This window comes from Microtus pennsylvanicus, chromosome X, assembly GCF_037038515.1.
Source record: "Microtus pennsylvanicus isolate mMicPen1 chromosome X, mMicPen1.hap1, whole genome shotgun sequence".
In the NCBI taxonomy this organism is placed as follows: domain Eukaryota; kingdom Metazoa; phylum Chordata; class Mammalia; order Rodentia; family Cricetidae; genus Microtus; species Microtus pennsylvanicus.
Window position 1 is genome coordinate 19,700,678 of NC_134601.1, and position 18,774 is coordinate 19,719,451.

General features: G+C 41.1%; 1 protein-coding gene across 2 annotated transcripts in view; it reads left to right on the forward strand.

Annotated features, from left to right (window-relative positions):
- Ikbkg (inhibitor of nuclear factor kappa B kinase regulatory subunit gamma) overlaps positions 1 to 9,702 on the forward strand; it is a 28,737-nt gene extending 19,035 nt beyond the window's left edge. The window contains exons 8-10 of one of the 2 annotated variants that reach the window (XM_075957281.1): positions 146 to 288; positions 3,134 to 3,195; positions 3,510 to 9,702. In XM_075957281.1, coding sequence (XP_075813396.1) covers positions 146 to 288; positions 3,134 to 3,195; positions 3,510 to 3,652 — 348 coding nt within the window. In that variant the 3' untranslated portion in view covers positions 3,653 to 9,702. The remainder of the gene's footprint in view (positions 1 to 145; positions 289 to 3,133; positions 3,196 to 3,509) is intronic. The other variant, XM_075957280.1, reaches the window with a different exon arrangement.
- Positions 9,703 to 18,774: the final 9,072 nt, after the last annotated feature.

Sequence of the window (18,774 nt, forward strand, 5' to 3'; positions counted from 1 at the left end):
GGATCACAGGCTTTCATATCTGTTCCTGGGGTACTATCATGTGATCTTTGGGGACAGGACAAGACTCTGTTCCTCTGGGGGCATGGCATAGAATGCTTGATAGGCAGCTGATGGATGATTGACATACTTTTGTTCTATTTGCCAGGCGGATATCTACAAGGCTGACTTCCAAGCTGAGAGGCATGCCCGGGAAAAGCTGGTGGAGAAGAAGGAGCTTTTGCAGGAGCAGCTGGAGCAGCTGCAGCGCGAGTACAGCAAACTGAAGGCTGGCTGCCATGAGTCAGCCAGGTGGGCCTCTAAGAGTACAGACAGGAGCACAGCCACACACAAAACAGGCATATACTAGCATTAACCAGAAGTAGCTACAGGAGGTTGATGGCTCTTGGTGTTTGTGTTAAGTTCCCTGTACCTCTTGCTGCTCTCCCTGTGTCTTGTCCTTTCAACAGTGACCTTTCACACTTGTCCAGTTAGAAACTTCACTGAAATGCATGTATTGAGAGGTATCTAAGGCTGGAGTTTTTGTGGGGATATATTAGGTTTCATAGTGTCTTAGTTTGGTTTCTATTGCTGTAATAAACACCATGACCAAAAACAACTTGGGGAGGAAAGGGTTTATTTTAGCTTACAGTTTATAATCCATTATGGAAAGAAGTCAGGGCTAGAATCTGGAGGCAGAAACTGAAGCATAGGTCACAGGGGAATGCTATTTACTGGCTTGCTCAGCTTGCTTTCTTATATAACCCAGGCCCAGAAGTCTAGGGGTTGCACCACCCACAGTAGGCTGGGCATCCTACATTAATTTTTAATAAAGAAAAAGCCCCCACAAACTTACCTACAATTTATTTGAGACAGTTCCTTAATTGAGATTCTCTTTTTCCAGTTTGTGTTGTCAAAAGCCAATCAGCACAATTAACCCCTTGTCAATTTGACATACAAACACACCACTATTAAACCATAACCTTTCCTTACTTGTTTGTCCTCCAATTCATGTTAAAAATCACAATATAAAACATAAATTTAGAATAGGTTTGGTGATATATGCCTTTAATTACAGCACTTGGGAGGCAGATGAAACTTTGAGTTTGAGGCCAGCGTGGTCTACAGAGTGAGTTTCAGGACAGCCAGGGCTGTTACACAAAGAAACTATGTCTCAATAACCAAAAAACAACCAAAAAACCCCCATAAATGTCTTTAAAACATTCCACCACTCATTAAAAAAATAAATGTCTCTGTAAACCTCTAAATGGGCTCCTATAAAATAATAAGTTACATATTTTCTTACTCTAAGAATGAAGAGCCATGGCACAGTCACAATCAAATAAAAAAGCAACGCCAAAATTCAACAGTGTAAATGCAATGCTTGATGTCTAGGACCCACACTCATGATCCTCTGAGCTCCAAAGGGCTTGGGCAGCTATACCTCTCTGGCTTTGCCATTTATAGTACACATAGCTTGTCTCATAAGCTCAGGCTGGCTTTGCTCCACAGCTTTTGCTGTTCTTGTCTCATGGAACTAGAATCTCCAATATGCTGGGGTCTCCACTGCTCTGAGGATGCACCTTCACCAATAGCTTCTCCTGACCTTTCAAGTAGTGCCAAGCCTCAGCTACTTTTCATGACCCCTTCATATTACCCTGTTTGACTGATAGAATGAGATACAGCCTTGGCCATATCTGGACCAGAGCTTCATTGTCCTAACCCTGAGGAGATACTCTCTAGATTTTAGAGTCTAGAAGAGTTTGCCTCAATCATGCTGGTCTTTTCTTGATCATAGCTGCTTTATCAGCTTCAGTTAACCAGCATCAAGTATCCCAGGAAAGGTTTTTACTTCAGTGCTTCTGGTTTCTTGTTCATCCCACCTGATTCTTCAGCACCAGCTGACCAGAACTACCGATTCTTAATTCAAAATACCACATATATGGCCATGATAGAATCTTTGCTTCCCTCTGAAACTTCACAAGCTAGGCCTTTATCATCTGCATTGCTCTTAGTATTCTTATCTTCCTGGCTCCCAAAGAACAGTCCATAAAGTTCTAACTACTTAATGGCATTTCCAGCCCAAAGTTCCAAAGTCCTTCCACAATCTTCCAGAAAACAACATGGCCAGGTCTGTCTTAGCAGTTCCGAACCCAAGAGCCTGGTACTAATGTCTGTCTTAGTTTGGTTACTGTTGCTGTGATAAACACCAAGATTAAAAACAACTTGGAGAGGAAAGAGTTTATTTCAGCTTATAGTTAATCATGGGGAAGTCAGGGCAGGAACTTGAAGCAGAAATCATGGAGGAACTGCTTGTTCTTCATGGCTTGCTCATCTTGCTTTCTTATACAGCCCAGGTGCTTACCCAATGGGTGGCACCATCCCAAGTAAACTAGGCCCTCCCACATCAATTATCAATGGAGAAAATGCCCTTCAGGCTTGCCTCCAGGTCAATCTAATGGGGACATTTACTCAGTTGAGGTTTTCTTTTATCAGATACTTCAGTTTGAGTCAAATTGATAAAAATAAAACAATAAATAAAAGAACCTAACCAGTACAAATAGAATTCCCTCAAATTTCTCTCTACCCAAAACCTCAGAATCTGACCTCATTTGGAAATAGTATCTTTGCATATGTAATTAGTTAACATAAGGTCACATCAGGTTAATTAATTGGCTGTGGTCCTTATAGAAACATCACATTAAGATACAGAAGGCATCCCCAAGAAGGCCAGGGCCAACACTGGGATTCTGCTACTAGCCAAGAAATGCCAAGGAGTCATTTAACTACCACCAGTAGAGGAGAGCATGGTACTTCTGTGCAGTTCTCTGACATATTGATTTAGGGCACCTGCTTGCATCGAGTACATTTTTGTTATTTTAAGCCACTAGGTATGTGGTAGTTTGTAGTGAGGTTCTGAGGAAAATGATGGGGGGAACCCAGGAGTAATTGTTAATAAGTACAAAGTTTCCTTTGGGAGATGAAAAGATTCTAAAGTTATACAGATGATATATGGACATGCTAAATATAGTAAAAAACAAGTGAACAATACAGATTAAATTGGTGAATTGTATGGTGTATGAATTATATCTCAATGAAGGTGTTTATTCATTAAAAAACCCTGCAGGCATTGATTGAATGGTTTTTGTTTTCAAAGGATTGAGGATATGAGGAAGCGGCATGTAGAGACTTCTCAGCCCCCTTTACTCCCTGCATCAGGTGAGTGAACAGGTTGTAGATGGTGGAGGAGATGGACAGGAAGGGCAGAATATTGTGCTGAGGGAAAGCATGCATTAACCTCCCTGCTGCTTTCATTTGGGGAGCTCTTGTTGGCTACCCCCATCAGTAGCCTGCACCACCTTGAGGCAAAAGGAAGAATGTCCTGGTAGAGATGGTTCCCAGCCACACATATAGTCAAATATGGTGGGATCAGTAAGTTTCAATACCTTGTTAGCCTCTCCTTCCTTTTGAGGTCTACCCAGTCTGTGCATGAAGCCTACCCAGCTGGCCTCTGTTCTTTTTTTTTTTCTCAGCTCACCACTCCTTTCATCTGACCTTACCCAACCAGCGGAGAAGCCCTCCTGAGGAACCACCTGACATGCGTTGCCCGAAGTGCCAGTATCAGGCTCCTGATATGGACACTCTACAGATACATGTCATGGAGTGCATAGAGTAGAAGCAGCAGATGTAAGGCCACTTGTAATACCATGTCCTGAACTATGCAACTTATGCTTTCCTGTTTCACCTGCATAGTCCACAATTAAGGGCTTGATCTCAAAGAGCTGGCCCTAGGACCTAGCAGGACCCTTGCTTTAGCTCTTTGGTCTGCTAGTTCCCCACTAGGGTAGACAGCCCTAGTCAGGAATTTTTTTTCCGTTTTTTTCTATGTGCCTGAGCCACTTGCCTCTGCTAGCTTCTTCCTCCCTCTTTTCCCATTCTCCTAGGGGGTCTAGAATGGAGGCCAGAGGCTCTCAGGGAGCACCCTTTCTCTAAGCAGGACTGGGTGCAGCTCTTCCTCCAGCTGGTACCTTTCTTGCCCTGAGCTGCAGGCTGTTCTCCCAGGGCATATGGCACGTAAGGCCATAACATGTGTTGCCTCTGATGGACATTTGGGAAGTATTCTGTCTTTTGCTACTGTAAGTAACGGTGCAGTGAAAGTACTTGTGCACTGATCTGTGTGTACCTTTAAGACATATGCTTAGACATAGCATTGAGCCTTGCCTTGGAGGAGGTTGGTGGACCTTTGTGTTTCTGCCATCTGCTAGACATGCTGTTTTTTACTAAAGAGTATGCCAAAGTGTCTTTTTCTGGGGTATATGGGCCATTTTAAATTCCACTCATGTAACTTGGATTTTCATATTTTCTACCCATTTTCCTGTTGCATCATTGCCATTTGTTCTTGGGCTTTGGGAAGCTTTTTGATCATCAGTCAGGTTAGCTCTTGTCTATCACAGAAATTGCACACCTTGTTCCATTTTGGTTGTGTTACTGTTTTGGGGCCTAGAAGCTGTTTATGTACTCACATCCATGCTTTCCTCCATATTTTGGCTTTGGAGTTATGGCTGCTTTGTGGTCTGACAGAAGACTATTTCACATACATGTTTTTCTTATTCCAGTACCAGTGTGCTCTTGTCTTTGTGAAGCACATTCTTGTCTTATGTGAATGGTGATTTCCATAGTTCATCACACTCCAGGAGTTTGTGATGGCATGTTCTGCACCAGCCCAAATGTTCTGTCTTGGGAACCATTTAGTAGTGACTGGCAGATTGTGAACAAGGAAACTCTTCACTTGTTTTGCAAGGCTGTAGACATTTTCTGAAGCCTTACAGTCATTGGTATTAGCCTTGCAATTCTAGTAAAGAAAAGGAAGTTGGAGTTGAGAAAGTAATAGATGTGCCTTGCTGACTCCTCAGATCTGAAACCCTTCCTGCCCTCCTGAATGCTTTCATAGTTCTGAGTGGGATCTGTAAATCCATCCCTGTCTGGGGCTTTTTTTCACAAGACTTCTTGCCTATTAAGAGTGAGAAGGCTGAGTAGAATCAGGATTTAAAAAGGGATTTAAAAAGTAAGCCTGAGTTGGGTTCTTCCTCAGAATTCTCAGGGGGTGGGGAGCAAGTTTTCCATTTTCTATTTCCTAGGTATTTATTAGACAGATCTTTGGGAAAATGTTAAAGGAACAGACATGTTCTTTGCTCATGAGGTCTTCATTTAAATACCCATTCTAATTTTCCTTCACAAGTGCTATTGGTTTGGTTTGATTCCGTTCAGTTTTGTGGTGGTATATGGCATTCCTATAGCTGTTCTAAAAATTCTCAGAGACTTGAAGTGGCAACAAAAAAAAATCAGTCTTTCATGCCCGGAAGTCAGATGTTAAGTTTCTTCTGAGAATCAATTCCAGGTTTTCTCCTTGCTTTTGGTTTCTGGCAGTCCTTGGTGTTGCTTGGCTTATAGACCTATCACTCCAATCTCTGGTTCTTGTGCCTCATGGTCTCCTCCTCTACTTCTGTATTGAAGATGTGGAGTCTGTCTGGTAATTAAGGAGGATCTCCAGCTCAAGACACTTACCTCACTACACCTACCAAGACCCTTTTCCCAAATAAAGTCATGTTCTCAAGTTCTGGGGGTTTGGACTTACACAACCCAGGGTAGGGATATCATAAGAACCTGAGTAAATGCAGCCAAAGACATGTGCCTTTAAGCCTTGCAATTCTGCTGGAGAGACTTGGTCTCTAGGGTGGTGGTGACCACTAGGCTTCAGAATTTGGAGAAGGTCAGGCCTTTATAGAGGCTACACTCCTAGCAGGGCCAGAAGGTGTGACTGAAAAAGACAAGTAGGCTACAGCGGGAGAGAGCAGTTGGACTGTCTCCAGTGGCTGTATGGGGTTCATGCTTCTTGGATAAATAGAGATACATAGGTACATTTCTGACCAGCACTTTATCCTGAAAGGGACTCAGAAAGCAGATGTGACCCAGGTTTCACAGCAGGATCACCCGGGAGCTTGAAACATTCTGGTTTGGGCTTTATGGTCTGGTCATGCCAAAATATGAGGGTGGCCCAGGTGGTGGTTGGGACTAAATACCCTTCTCAGAAGGTTGGAGCCCTTGGCACTTCCTTGCACTGAAGTATGGTGTATGATTAACTACACATGAGATATCAAGGATTTGAGATTATACCATCTTCCCTGACATAAGACATGCTTCTTTCTTTTCTGGAATTACTTAACTAGACCTAGAAAAACTGGTTGTTGTTTTTTTTTCTTTCAAGGGAATTAGCCTACTTGCTTTTAAGAGCTGTGCCCCTGGCAGACAGCTTCTAGATTCAGACAGCTAGAAACATGTCCTTCCCAGAAGTCCCGTTACTGTTACTTATGCTCTCTTCCTGTTGGCCTATGACCAAGAGAAATCCAGAGAGTCAGTAAGAGACAGTGCAGAGTACTTTACCCACTGTAGTAACAAATGATAAGGTGCAGATTGTAAGTAGAGATGATGTCAAAATAGGAACAATTGTAGTCCTGTGTGTGATGCCGTCAGGCATGGTGAGACCTTGCAGCATTTCCCCTTTCAAGGGGTGGGTGTTTGGTGAGATGGAGCAAGCACTTTGGAAACATCCTCAGCCCTCTTTATCTGACAGCTTGGTCCTCACAGTGACTACTTAATTGGAGTGGCTCTCATAGTACCATGTTTGTCACCACCAAAGGCTGTGATGAAATAGGCTATATATCTTATGACACAGGCCTGCATAGCCAGCATTGTGAACATTTTGTTACATGGAACACTCTGAAGTATGGTATAAAAAGGCCAGAGGATTAAAAAATAGTGTGAAATAAAGAAGACCTGCAAGCATGCATACTGTCCTCAGTTGGTGGATGTAGGGGTAGAATTGCCAGAAACAAAGTTTTTCTTTTGTGCTATTTCTATGCCTTTAATTCTCATGCATTATATAGGAAGTAGCTGTTACACATGCGTTTGAGGTTTCCTCTGCCTGACCGAGAAAAGCTCATTGTTGACACAACAGGGTGGTGCAAGGGGCAAAAATCAACTAACATGGGGCCTGGATTTCCTGTGAGTGCAGCAACAAAGTACCACATGTTGGGGGCTTAGGCAACAGAGATTTCCTGTCCCGCCTACTCTGAGGGCAGGGGTCTGAGATAAGTGTGGGCAGAGTGGGTTCCTCATAAGAGATAACCCATTCCAGGCCTCTCTCCCACTGTGTAGCAGGTCCCAGCAATTCTTAGTGCTCTCTGGTTGGACCTGCAACTCTGGCTCTGCCACTTTTGTCACATGGTCACTTTATGTGTTTCCTTTTTTATAAGCATATCAATGTCAAACAAAGGTGAATATTTGGTAACATGAAAACATTTTGTTCAGTATTTAGTGATTGTACTATGAATTCTAATTGGTCTTAATAATAAAAACCTGGAGTAAGATATTAGGGGGTGAAAGCTGAAAGATTAGAGAAGCAGAATAGCCAGCCACTAGTTCTCACCTCTATGAAATCCTCAGACTCCTGTTTCCTCCCAGCTTATATTCCTCTCTGGGACAGCGATATCACTTCCTGTCTCCACCTCCCTAGTGCTGGAATTAAAGACATGAGATTTCAAGTGCTGGGATCAAAGGTGTGAGCTCTGTTTCTTTTGTACTGGTTCAACCTCACCTAGCCCAGTGTGGCCTTGAACTCCTGATCTTCATGCTTAGACCTCGCAAGTGCTGGGATCAAAGGTGTGTGCCACCACTGCCTGGCCTCTGTGGTTAACTAGGTGGCTAGCACCATCCTTTGATCTCCAGGCAAACTTTGTTAGAGCACAGACAAAATATTATAAGTGACAGTGATAGAAAGAGCCAATCTGCAGAGATGGTCAGAACATCATGAGTGTTTTAGGTTTGGAGCTGTGTTCAACATTATGGATATGGAGGACAGAGGAAGAGGCATCTAATGACTACTGGGCATTGGTTTTTCACACCTAGGTACCTGGGCCATTTGTCTACCACCAGGAAGACTAGGGAAAGGGATGCCAGAGTTGTGAGAGAGAAACAGTTCAGTGTTCAGTTCTGATCCAGCCAGGCTCAGTGTGAGATGTCCTGGGTCCCTTCATCTTGCCTTGATTTGTTAGGATGGTTTCACGTTGAAACTGCAGGCTTTTCATTTATCCATTGCTTACTGGCAACCAGCGTGATCTGGTAAATCTGTTTCCATTTTGCTTAATGTCCTTCACTGATTTTCTGTTTCTTCAGATCTAAACTTCATCCTCAGCCTTGTGTCGCTCTAACTTCATATCATCTTCCCTAAAGGCCCAGCCCTTCCACACTGACCTTTTTTCTTTTCCTCAAACCCACTAGTACTTCTGTGTTTTAAGGTTTTTGCCTCTGTTGTCTCCTTTGCTGAGAAGGCTCTGTCCTCTAATCTGTACAGTTGATTTTTTTTTGTTATTCAGATCTAAGTGTAAACAAAAGTTCTTTCATCTGAAGTCTTCATCCTAAATCACATTACCTTCAACTTAATCACATTGCTCACATCAACAAAACTGACCTTTTGTATTCTGTTGTTTCTTCCCTCCCACTAGAGGGAGACAGAAGCCTTGTCAATTCAATTTAGTAACACTATACAGGAGCTCATCACAGGGATACTCTGTGTTTACTGATGGCTGAACTTATCTGACATGACATCAGGATTCCCCTGCTAATATTTTCAGAGACATCACCTATCACCACAATTGGTGATTTATAGAAGTTATTACATTAATGTACTAAGAATGATAGTACAGAAATCTTATAACTATAGTAACTGTAGCTATAGCTTTTTATTTTGGTGCTGAGGATGGAACTTGGCCTCTTGCACATGCTAAGCATGCACACCACCACTGAGCTACAGTCTCAGTTTATCAGCTTTTCTCTCTATCTCCCTACTCTTCTCTCTGATAGTCTCATTCTGTAGCCCTGCCTAACTTGGAATTTATTATGTAATTCAGATTGGTCTTGAACTTGCAGCCATTCTTTTGCCTCAGCCTCTCCAGTGCTAGGATTACAAATATGTTCCACTATGCCTGACTAGCATTTTTCATTTTGTTCAGAATTTGAATGGGTATCTGGACATAGTGGTACACACAATTCTGGCACTTGAGAGGAAGTGACAGGGAGAGTACCAGGAGTTTGAGGCCAGCTTGGGCTACAAAGCGAGACTTGGTTTCAGATAAGAAAAACAGAATTTGGGAGGGTGGACCATGTGAGCTTCATAATGTATAAAGGAAACCGATTCTGAGGTCATATGGACAAATCCCAGTCTGAACATTAATGAAATCCCTGAGCCTTTGCTTTCTTATCTGTAAAACTGCAAATCAATTTTAGTTTAGACCCAAGTCTAGATTTTCCATTAGGTTTTGAGTGCTGGTAAGAAAGTTAGTTAGACCTGTCTGGTAGAGCATGCACTTGAAGTTGAAGTAGGATGCTAATGAGTTCCAGGCTAGGCTAGGCTACATAGCAAGATTCTCTCAACACAAACAAAAAGTCAATTGGTGAATTCCTCGAGATGATTGGGGTGTGGAGAGAGTGATAGTTTGTAGGTGCATAGTTCTTTGGGGGTGGGGTGGGGTGGGGATGTTCTGAAATTGGTCACTGTGATTCTCATGCACCTCTGAATATGCTGCAAACCATTAAAATTGTACACTTCAGATGAGTTACATGTTGTATATGGATTAGACCACAATAAAACTGGCATTTAAAATGTTATCTAAGTTCTGTGCAGTTTCCCAGAAACCTTTGTGACAATGCAGATGAAGATAGAGAAAGCGTTGAATATTTGCATTTGAAGCTGTTTGACAAGTGACGTATTGATGGATTCTTGGTGGTGTTCCACTAACTATAAAGGCAGAACTGGAGGTGGGGCATGTATGATTGATTTGTCTCATGAAATAGAATGATCACACCATGTCCTTTCTTCAGAGTCCTACGGTTGGAACTAACTGAAGACTAGCAGCTGCCTCTAACCAGCATGGACTGGTGGGCTGACCAACAGGTGGACACTGCTGCTTCATCAGATGAACAGAATTAGGTGGGCAAGTTTGGTAGATACTTGCCAGTGAGGAAGCAGAGACCTCTAAGCATGACAGCTTTTTTAAGATTCCATTGGTGTCAGGTGTCCCAGGATCTGGACTGAGGATGAAATTTGATTTGTTAGTCTGGCAGAGCCATGGTAGACACATGTCTATCAGACCTAGAAATAATGACTTACCCCATATTCAGGGGTTGCTGGCATCTGGAGTGAAGGGCTGTGTGTCTACCCTAGCAAGCACTGCAAAGCAGTCACCGCAGCAGCAGCAGCTAATCCCATAAAACTAACCTCACAATGTAATGAGATGCTCACAAACAGAAGTTTCTATAATGCAGACTTATGGTCAAAGAAAAGAGGTCCAGTTAGATGGCTCAGTGAGTAAAGGTGCTTGCTGCCAAACCTGACTACCCGAGTTTAATCCTCAGGACACATGGAAGAAGGAGGACTCTGATTTCCATGTATACCCTCGCACCTCTTCCATTAATAAATGCAACATAAATCTTTTTTTTTAAATATTTATTTATTGGATGGAGGTGGGGGTTCCTTGGACTTCCCACAGGACAGGGAACCCTGATTGCTTTTTGGGCTGGGGGGGAGACTTAATTGGGGGAGGGGGAGGGAAATGGGAGGCGGCGGCGGGGAAGAGACAGAAATCTTTAATAAATAAATAAATAAAAATATTTATTTATTATGTACACAGTGTTCAGCCTCCATGCCTGCAGGCCAGAAGAGGGCACCAGACCTCATTACAGATGGTTGTGAGCCACTATGTGGTTGCTGGGAATTGAACTCAGGACCTCCGGTAGAGCAGTCAGTGCTCTTAACCTCTGAGCCATCTCTCCAGGATCAACATAAATCTTTTTAAAATTGTTTTTATTGAGCTATATATTTTTCTTTCCTCCTTTCCCTTCTTCCCACTCCCCTTCTACCCTTCCCCATGATCCCCATGATCCTAATTTACTCAGGAGATCTTGTCTTTTTCTACTTTCCTTGTAGATTAGATCCATGTATGTTTCTCTTAGGATCCTCTTTTTGTTGTCTAGGTTCTCTGGGGCTGTGAGTTGTAGGCTGGTTTTTCTTTGCTTTATGTCTAAAAGCCACTTATGGGTGAGTACATATTATATTTGTCTTTCTGGGTCTGGGTTACCTCACTCAATATGTTTTATAGATCCATCCATTTGCCTGCAAATTTCAAGATGTTGTTGTTATTATTATTTTTGCTGTGTAGTACTCCATTGTGTAAATGTACCACATTTTCCTTATCCATTCTTCAGTCGAGGAGCATTTAGGTTGTTTCCAGGTTCTGGCTATGATAAACAGTGCTGCTATGAACATAGTTGAGCACATGTCTTTGTGGCACTATTGAGCATCCTTTGGATATATACCCAAAAGTGGTATTGCTGGGTCTTGAGGTAGGTTGTTTCCTAATTTTTTGAGAAATTACCATACTGATTTCCAAAGTGGCTGTACCAGTTTGCACTCCCATGAGCAATGGAAGAGTATTCCCATTACCCCACATCCTCTCCAGTGTGAGTTGTCATCAGTATTTTTGACCTCGGCTATTCTTACAGGTGTAAGATGGAATCTCAGAGTTGTTTTGATTTGCATTTCTCTGATGGCTAAGGATGTTGACCACTTAAGTGTCTTTCAGCCATTTTAGATTCCTCTGTTGAGAGTTCTCTGTTTAGGTCTTTACTCCATGTTTTTTTTATTGGATTACATGTTCTTTTGATGACCAATTTCTTGAGTTCTTTGTATATTTTGAAGACCGGACCTCTGTCTGATGTTGGGTTGGTAAAGATCTTTTCCTATTCAGTAGGCTGTTGTTTTTTCTTGTTGACCATGTCCTTTGCTTTACAGAGACTTCTCAGTTTTAGGAGGGCCCATTTATTGTTTCTTTCAGTGTTTGTGCTACTGAGGTCATATTTAGGAAGTGGTCTCCTGTGCCCATGCATTGAAGGGTTCTTCCCACTTTCTCTTCTATGAGGTTCAGTGTGGTTGGTTTTATGTTGAGTTTTTTGATCCATTTGGACTTGAGTTTTGTGCATGGTGATAGATATGGGTCTATTTTCATTTTTCTACATGTTGATATCTAGTTATGCCAGCACCATTTGTTGAATGTGCTTTCTTTTTTCCATTTTATATTTTTTGCTTCTTTGTTAAAAATCAGGTGTTCATAGGTGTGTAGATTGATATTCAGTTATTGGATTTGGTCCTATTGGTCCTCCTGTCTGTTTTTATGTCAGTACCAGGCTGTTTTCAGTATTATAGCCCTGAAGTAGATTTTGAAGTCAGGCATTGTGATACCTCCAGAAGTTTCTTTATTGTACAGGATTGTTTTGGCTATCCTGGGTCTTTTGCTGTTTCATATGAAGTTGAGTATTGTTCTCTTGAGGTCTGTGAAGAATTTTAAGAATTTTGCTGGGATTTTGATGGCCATTGCATTGAATCTGTAGATTGCTTTTGGTAAGATTGCCATTTTTACTATGTTATTTATACCTACCCAAGTGCATGAGAGAATTTTCCATTTTCTGGTGTCTTCTTCAATTTCTTTCTTCAAAGATCTAAAGTTATTGCCATACAGGTCTTCTACTTGTTTGGTTAGAGTTACTCCAAGGTATTTTATATTATTTGTGGCTACTGAAGGGTGATATTTCTCTGATTTCTTTCTCAGCCCATTTATCATCTGAGTACAGGAGGGCTACTGATTTTTTTTGAGTTAATATTGTATCCTGCTACATTACTGGAAGTGTTTGTGAGTTGTAGAAGTTCCTTGGTAGAATTTTTGGGGTCACTTATGTAAACTATCATACAGAGTTTGACTTCTGCTTTTCTGATTTGTATCCCCTTGATTTCCTTTTGTTGTCTTATTGCACTAGCTAGAATCTCAAGTACTATATTGAATAGATATGGAGATTGTGGACAACCTTGTCTTGTTCCTGATTTCAGTGGGATCACTTTGAGTTTCTCTCCATTTAGTTTGATGTTGGCTGTTGGCTTGCTGTATATTGCCTTTATTATGTTTAGGTATGTTCCTTGTATCCCTGCTTTTTCCAAGACCTTTATCATGAAGGGATATTATATTTTGTCTAAGGCTTTTTCAACATCTAATGAAATGATCATTTTTTTTTCAGTTTGTTTCTATGGTGGATTACCTTGATGGCTATCCCTGCATCTCTAGGATGAAACTTACTTAATCTTGGTGGATGATGGTTCTGATGTGTTCTTGGATTCGATTTGTCAGTATTTTATTTAGTATTTTTGCATCAATGTTCATGAGCGAGATTGGTCTGTAATTCTTTTTCTTAGTAATGTCTTTATGTGGTTTGGGTATCAGGGTAATTGTAGCCTCATAAAAAGAGTTTGGCAATGTTCCTTCTGTTTCTATTGTGTGGAACAATTTGAGGAGTATTGGTATTAGTTTTTATTTGAAAATCTTTTAGAATTCTTCACTGGAACCATATGGTCCTGAGCTTTTTTTTTGGTTGGGAGACTTTTGATGACTGTTTCTATTTCTTTAGCCATTATAGGTCTATATAATTTGCTTATCTGGTCTTTATTTAATTTTGTTAAGTGGTATTTATCCAGAAAATTGTCCATTTCCTTTAAGGTTTTCAATTTTGTGGAGTACAGGTTGTCAAAGTATGGCCTGATGATTCTTTGGGTTTTCTCTGTGTCTGTTGTTATGTCCCCCTTTTCATTCTGATTTTGTTAATTTGTATATTCTCTCTCTGCCTTTTGGTTAGTTTGGATAAAGGTTTGTCTATTTTGTTGATTTTTCTCAAAGAACCAACTCTTTGTCTCATTGATTCTTTGTATTTTCTTTGTTTCTGTTTTGTTGATTTCAGCTCTCAATTTGATTATTTCCTAACCATCTACTCCTCCTTGGTGAGTTTGCTTCTTTTGTTTTTAGAGTTTTCAGGTGTTCTGTTAACTCACTAATGTGAAATTTTTCCAGCTTCTTTATGTAGGCATTTGGTGCTATGAACTTTCCTCTTAACACTGCTTTTATTGTGTCCCATAAATTTGGGTATTTTATGTTGTGATTTTTCATTGAAATTTAGGAAGTCTTTATTTTCTTCCTTTATTTCTTCCTTGACCCATTGATGATTCAGGTGAGCATGTTTTAATTTCCATGTGTTTTTGGGTTTTCTGAAATTATTTTTACTGTTGAATTCTAATTTTAAGCCATGGTGATCTGATAAGATACATGGGGTTATTCCAGGTTATTTTTTTGTATCTTTTGAGGTTTGCTTTGTTACCTAGTATGTGGTCAATTTTTAAGAAGGTTCCATGAGGTGCTGAGAAGAAGGTATGTTCGTTTATGATTGGATGGAGTGTTCTATAGGTGTTTGTTAAGTCCATTTGAGTCATAACATCTGTTAGTTCCTTTATTTCTTTTGTTAAGTTTCTGTCTGGCAGACCTGTCCAGTGGTGAGAATGGAGTGTTGAAGTCTCCCACTATTAGTATGGAGTTTAATGTATGGTTTAAGCTTTAGAAGTGTTTCTTTTACATATGAGGGTGCCTTTATATTTGGGGCATACATGTTCAGTATTGAGATTTCCTCTTGATGAATTTTTCCTGTGATTAATATGAAATGTCCTTTTTTTTTGATTGATTTTAGCTTGAAGTCTATTTTGTTAGATATTAGGATAGCTACACCCACATGTTTCTTAGGTCCAGTTGATTGGAAATTTTCTTTCCCAACTCTTTACTATGAGGCGATGTCTGTCTTTGAGGTTGAGGTTTGTTTCTTGTATGCAGAAGAAGGATGGATTCTGTTTTTGTGTTCAGTCTGTTAGCCTGTGTCTTTTTATAGTTGAGTTGAGTCCATTTATATTAAAGGCTGTTAATGATCAGTGATTGTTATCTCCTCTGATTTTAGTTTTCATTATTGATGTTATTGTGTGTTTTTTCCCTTCTTTGGGATTTGCTGCTGTGAGATCATCTATCAGATAATCTGTGTTTTTGTGGATGTAGCTAACTTCCTTGGGTTGGAGTTTTCCTTCTAGTACTTTGTGTAGGGTTGGGTTTGTGGCTAGGTATTGGTTAAATCTGGTTCTGTTGTGGAATATCTTGTTTTGTCCGTCTATTGTGATTGAAAGTTTTGCTGGGTTTAATAGTCTGGGCTGACATCCATGGTCTCTTAATGTCTACATAACACTTGCCTTCTGGCTTTCATTGTTTCGATTGAGAAATCAGGTGTAATTATGATAGGTCTACCTTTATTTGTTACTTGGCCTTTTTTTCCTTTGCAACTCTTAATATTCTTTCTTTATTCTGTATGCTCAGTGTTTTGATTATTATGTTGTGAGAGGACTTTTTTTTTGATCCAGTCTATTTGGTGTTCTGTACGCTTCTTGTATCTTCAATGCATATCTTTTTTTTAGGTTGGGAAAGTTTTCTTCTATGATTTTGTTAAATGTATTTTCGGTGCTTTTGAGTTGGACTTCTATCACTATTATTCTTATGTTTGGTCTTTCCATGGTGTTCCATATTTCCTAGATATTTTGTGTTAAGCTTTTGTTAGATTTAATATTTTCTTTGACTGATGAGTCTATTTTCTGTATTGCATCTTCAGTGCTTGAGATTCCCTCTTCCCTCTCTGGTATTGTGCTGTTTATGCTTGCATCTGTGGTCCCAGATCATTTTCCCATAATTTCTGTTTCCAGAATTTCCTCAGTTTATGTTTTCTTTATTGTCTCTATTTTGGTTTTCAAGTCTTGAATTGTTTCTTTCATCTGTTTGATTGTTTTTTTCTGGTTTTCTTTAAGGGATTTGTTTATTTCTTCCATTTTTTTGTTTGTCTTTTTCTCTGTTTCTTTGAGGGAATTTTTTATTTTCTGTTGAAGGGCCTCAAACATTCTCCTAAAGTTATTTTTTAGGTCATTTTCTTCTGCTTCATCTATATTGGGTGTTCAAGTCTTGTTGCTATAGAGCCACTAAATTTTTGTTGATGTTGTTTTTCTCGTTGTGGTGTTGAGTGTGTTCTTACCTTGTCTACCCATCTTTTCCTATGATTGGTGTAGTTGGGGCTGTGTCTCTGATGATCCATCTTCCAGGTGGCAGTGGATCCAAAGCTCAGATGGTTGTTCTGTATGGTGCAGTCGGGGCCACAGTTCCAGTCACCCTGGATGTTACTTGGTTTTCCTGGAGTTTCTTGGTGCTCCTGGTGTTCGCTCTGCAATCCTGGAGGTCGTTCGTTCCTGCTTCCACTGAGGTCACTGGCTTGGGCCTGGTCCTCTGGAGGTGGCTGGCTGGCTCAGGCCTGGTTCCTTGGAGATAGCAGACTTGGGCCTGCTTCTGTGTAGATTACTGGCTCAGGCCTGCTCATGTGGAGTTCACTGGGTTGGGCCTGCTCAAGTGGAGGTTGCTGACTCAGGCTTGTTCTGGCGAGATTGCTGGCTTGGGCCTGTTCTTGCGGATGTACCTGGCTTGGGCCTGTTACCACAGAGGTTTCTATCTCAGGCCTGCTCCCTTGGCAGTCACTCCCTAGTACTGGCTCCTGTGGAGGTTGCTTGCTTGGGCCTACTCCGTCAGAGGTCGCTGGCTCGGGTCTGCTCCTGTGGAGGTCACTGGCTCTGGCCTGTTCCCGTGGGTGTCCCTGGCTTGGGCCTGCTCCCATGGAGATCCCTGGCTGGATCCCGCAGAGGTCTCTGGCTCAGGCCTGCTCCCTTGGCCGTTGCTCCCTCATACCTGCTCTGGCAGAGGTCACTCACTCGGGCCTGCTCTGACAGAGCTTGCTGGCTCGGGCGTAACATAAATCTTTTTTAAAAGTTAAAAGGGTCTGGAGAGATGACTCAGTGGTTAAGAGCACTGACTGTTCTTTAAGAGGACCTTGTTTTAATTCCCAGCACCCACATGGCACCTCATAACTGCCTGTAACTCCAGCTCTAGGAATCTAATACCCTCACATAGACATACATGCAGGTAAAACACCAATGCACAAAATTAAAAATAAAAAAGTTAAAAGAGTCTGATTACTGCCTGGCGGTGGTGGCGTACGTCTTTAATCCCAGCACTTGGGAGGCAGAGGCAGGTGGATCTCTGTGAGTTTGAGGCCAGCTTGGTTTACAAGAGCTAGTTCCAGGACAGGCTCCAAAACAGAGAAACTCTTTCTTGAAAAAAAAAAAAGAGTCTGATAATGGAACTTAGTGGTAGGGCACTTGTGTGCACTTGGTTTCTGTCTCAAGTATTGCAAAAATATTTGAAGAAAAAAGTTTGGAGACTTGTAAGGAATAAGATACTAAAGAAAGTGATTATAAACACAAAGCAAAAACTTTTGAGTTTGAAATATTAACATAAACTTGATTTATTTTTATTTTGGAAAAAAAGTTTTTTCTCATCTTAAAATGACCTCAAAACAAGAATAACAATAGCAGGTGGCACCAAATTTATATGTATTCTCTGTGTGTATGCATAACAAGTCAGAGGTAAACTTGAGGCGCTGACTTCCATCTTGTGGGCCCTGGAGATCAGGCTCAGTGGGATGCACTTTTATACATTGAGCCGTCTTGCTGGCTCAGTATAGAATATATATAAATTCAAATAAGTACATTTTATCATAGCACCATTAAAAAAACAAAAACAGATCTTTTTGGAAACGTTCCCACTGAAAGAAATCAGGGCTTCTTGGAGAGAAATGACTTATTTCAGTCATGAGACAGGATCTACTCAAGGTAAACTTGAGACTTTAAAAAATGACCTTTTATGTGTGCACATAGGCACAACATGGCATGTGTGTTGACGTCAGAATACAATGTGTGTGGAGTTTGTTCTCTTTCATCATGTACTTGTTAGGGATTGAACTCAGGTCATCGGTGTTGGATACAAGTGCCTTTACCTACTGAGCTGTCTTGTCAACCCAAACCAGAGACATTTTTAAAAATTAGTGTGTGTGTGTGTGTGTGTGTGTGTGTGTGTGTGTTAGGCTTGCACGGCAAGCACCTTTACCTGCCAGGTCATCTCACTGGACCAAATCTGAGACACCTTATAAAAGCAAATGAGAGGCTGGGGAGATGGCTCAGTGGGTAAGAATACTTGCTACATAAGCGTGTAGATCTGAGTTTGGATCCTTATCACCCATGGGGAAAGCTTAGTATGGCTACATTTGTCTCGAACCCCAGCACTATGGAAGGCTGAGATGTGATTAGTTGGGGTTTGCTGACTGCCAGTCTATCTCCAGTTTCAATAAGAGACTCTGTCTCAACAGAATAAGGAGTAGATAATAGAGAAGGACACCTGGCATCTTCCTCTGACCTTTGATTTTGTGCCGAACCTCCACCCATGTGCACATACACTAATATGACATAAGACACATAGAAAACTATCAAAGATCTTGGACATTTGCAAGGAAGACAACTGCCACCTGAAGTCATCATGGGATATGAATATGGGATCATTAGTAAAAATAGCAACTCTGCAGACTTTCCTGCCAGTCTCTCCTACCTCTATCCCTTGTGCTCTGCTTCCCAAAGCCATTATGTTTGTGAGCCTCAGGGGAGAGCCAGGGACATTGGGAAAAGAGTTGGACTGGTATGAAGATTGGTTCCTTGCTGAGCACAGCACTGTCCTGCCTGAGAAAGATTTTGAGGATTCACAGATCTATGAGAGAAAGGCATACTCAGAATGACAGTGTCTTGTTGGCCTGATGGATTCTAAAGATTGACTCCATAGTAAATATATGTATGGAAAGGGGTCCAAATGTGGAAAAAGGTAAGAAAACTTGCTCTAAATATTTGTGTGATTGAAA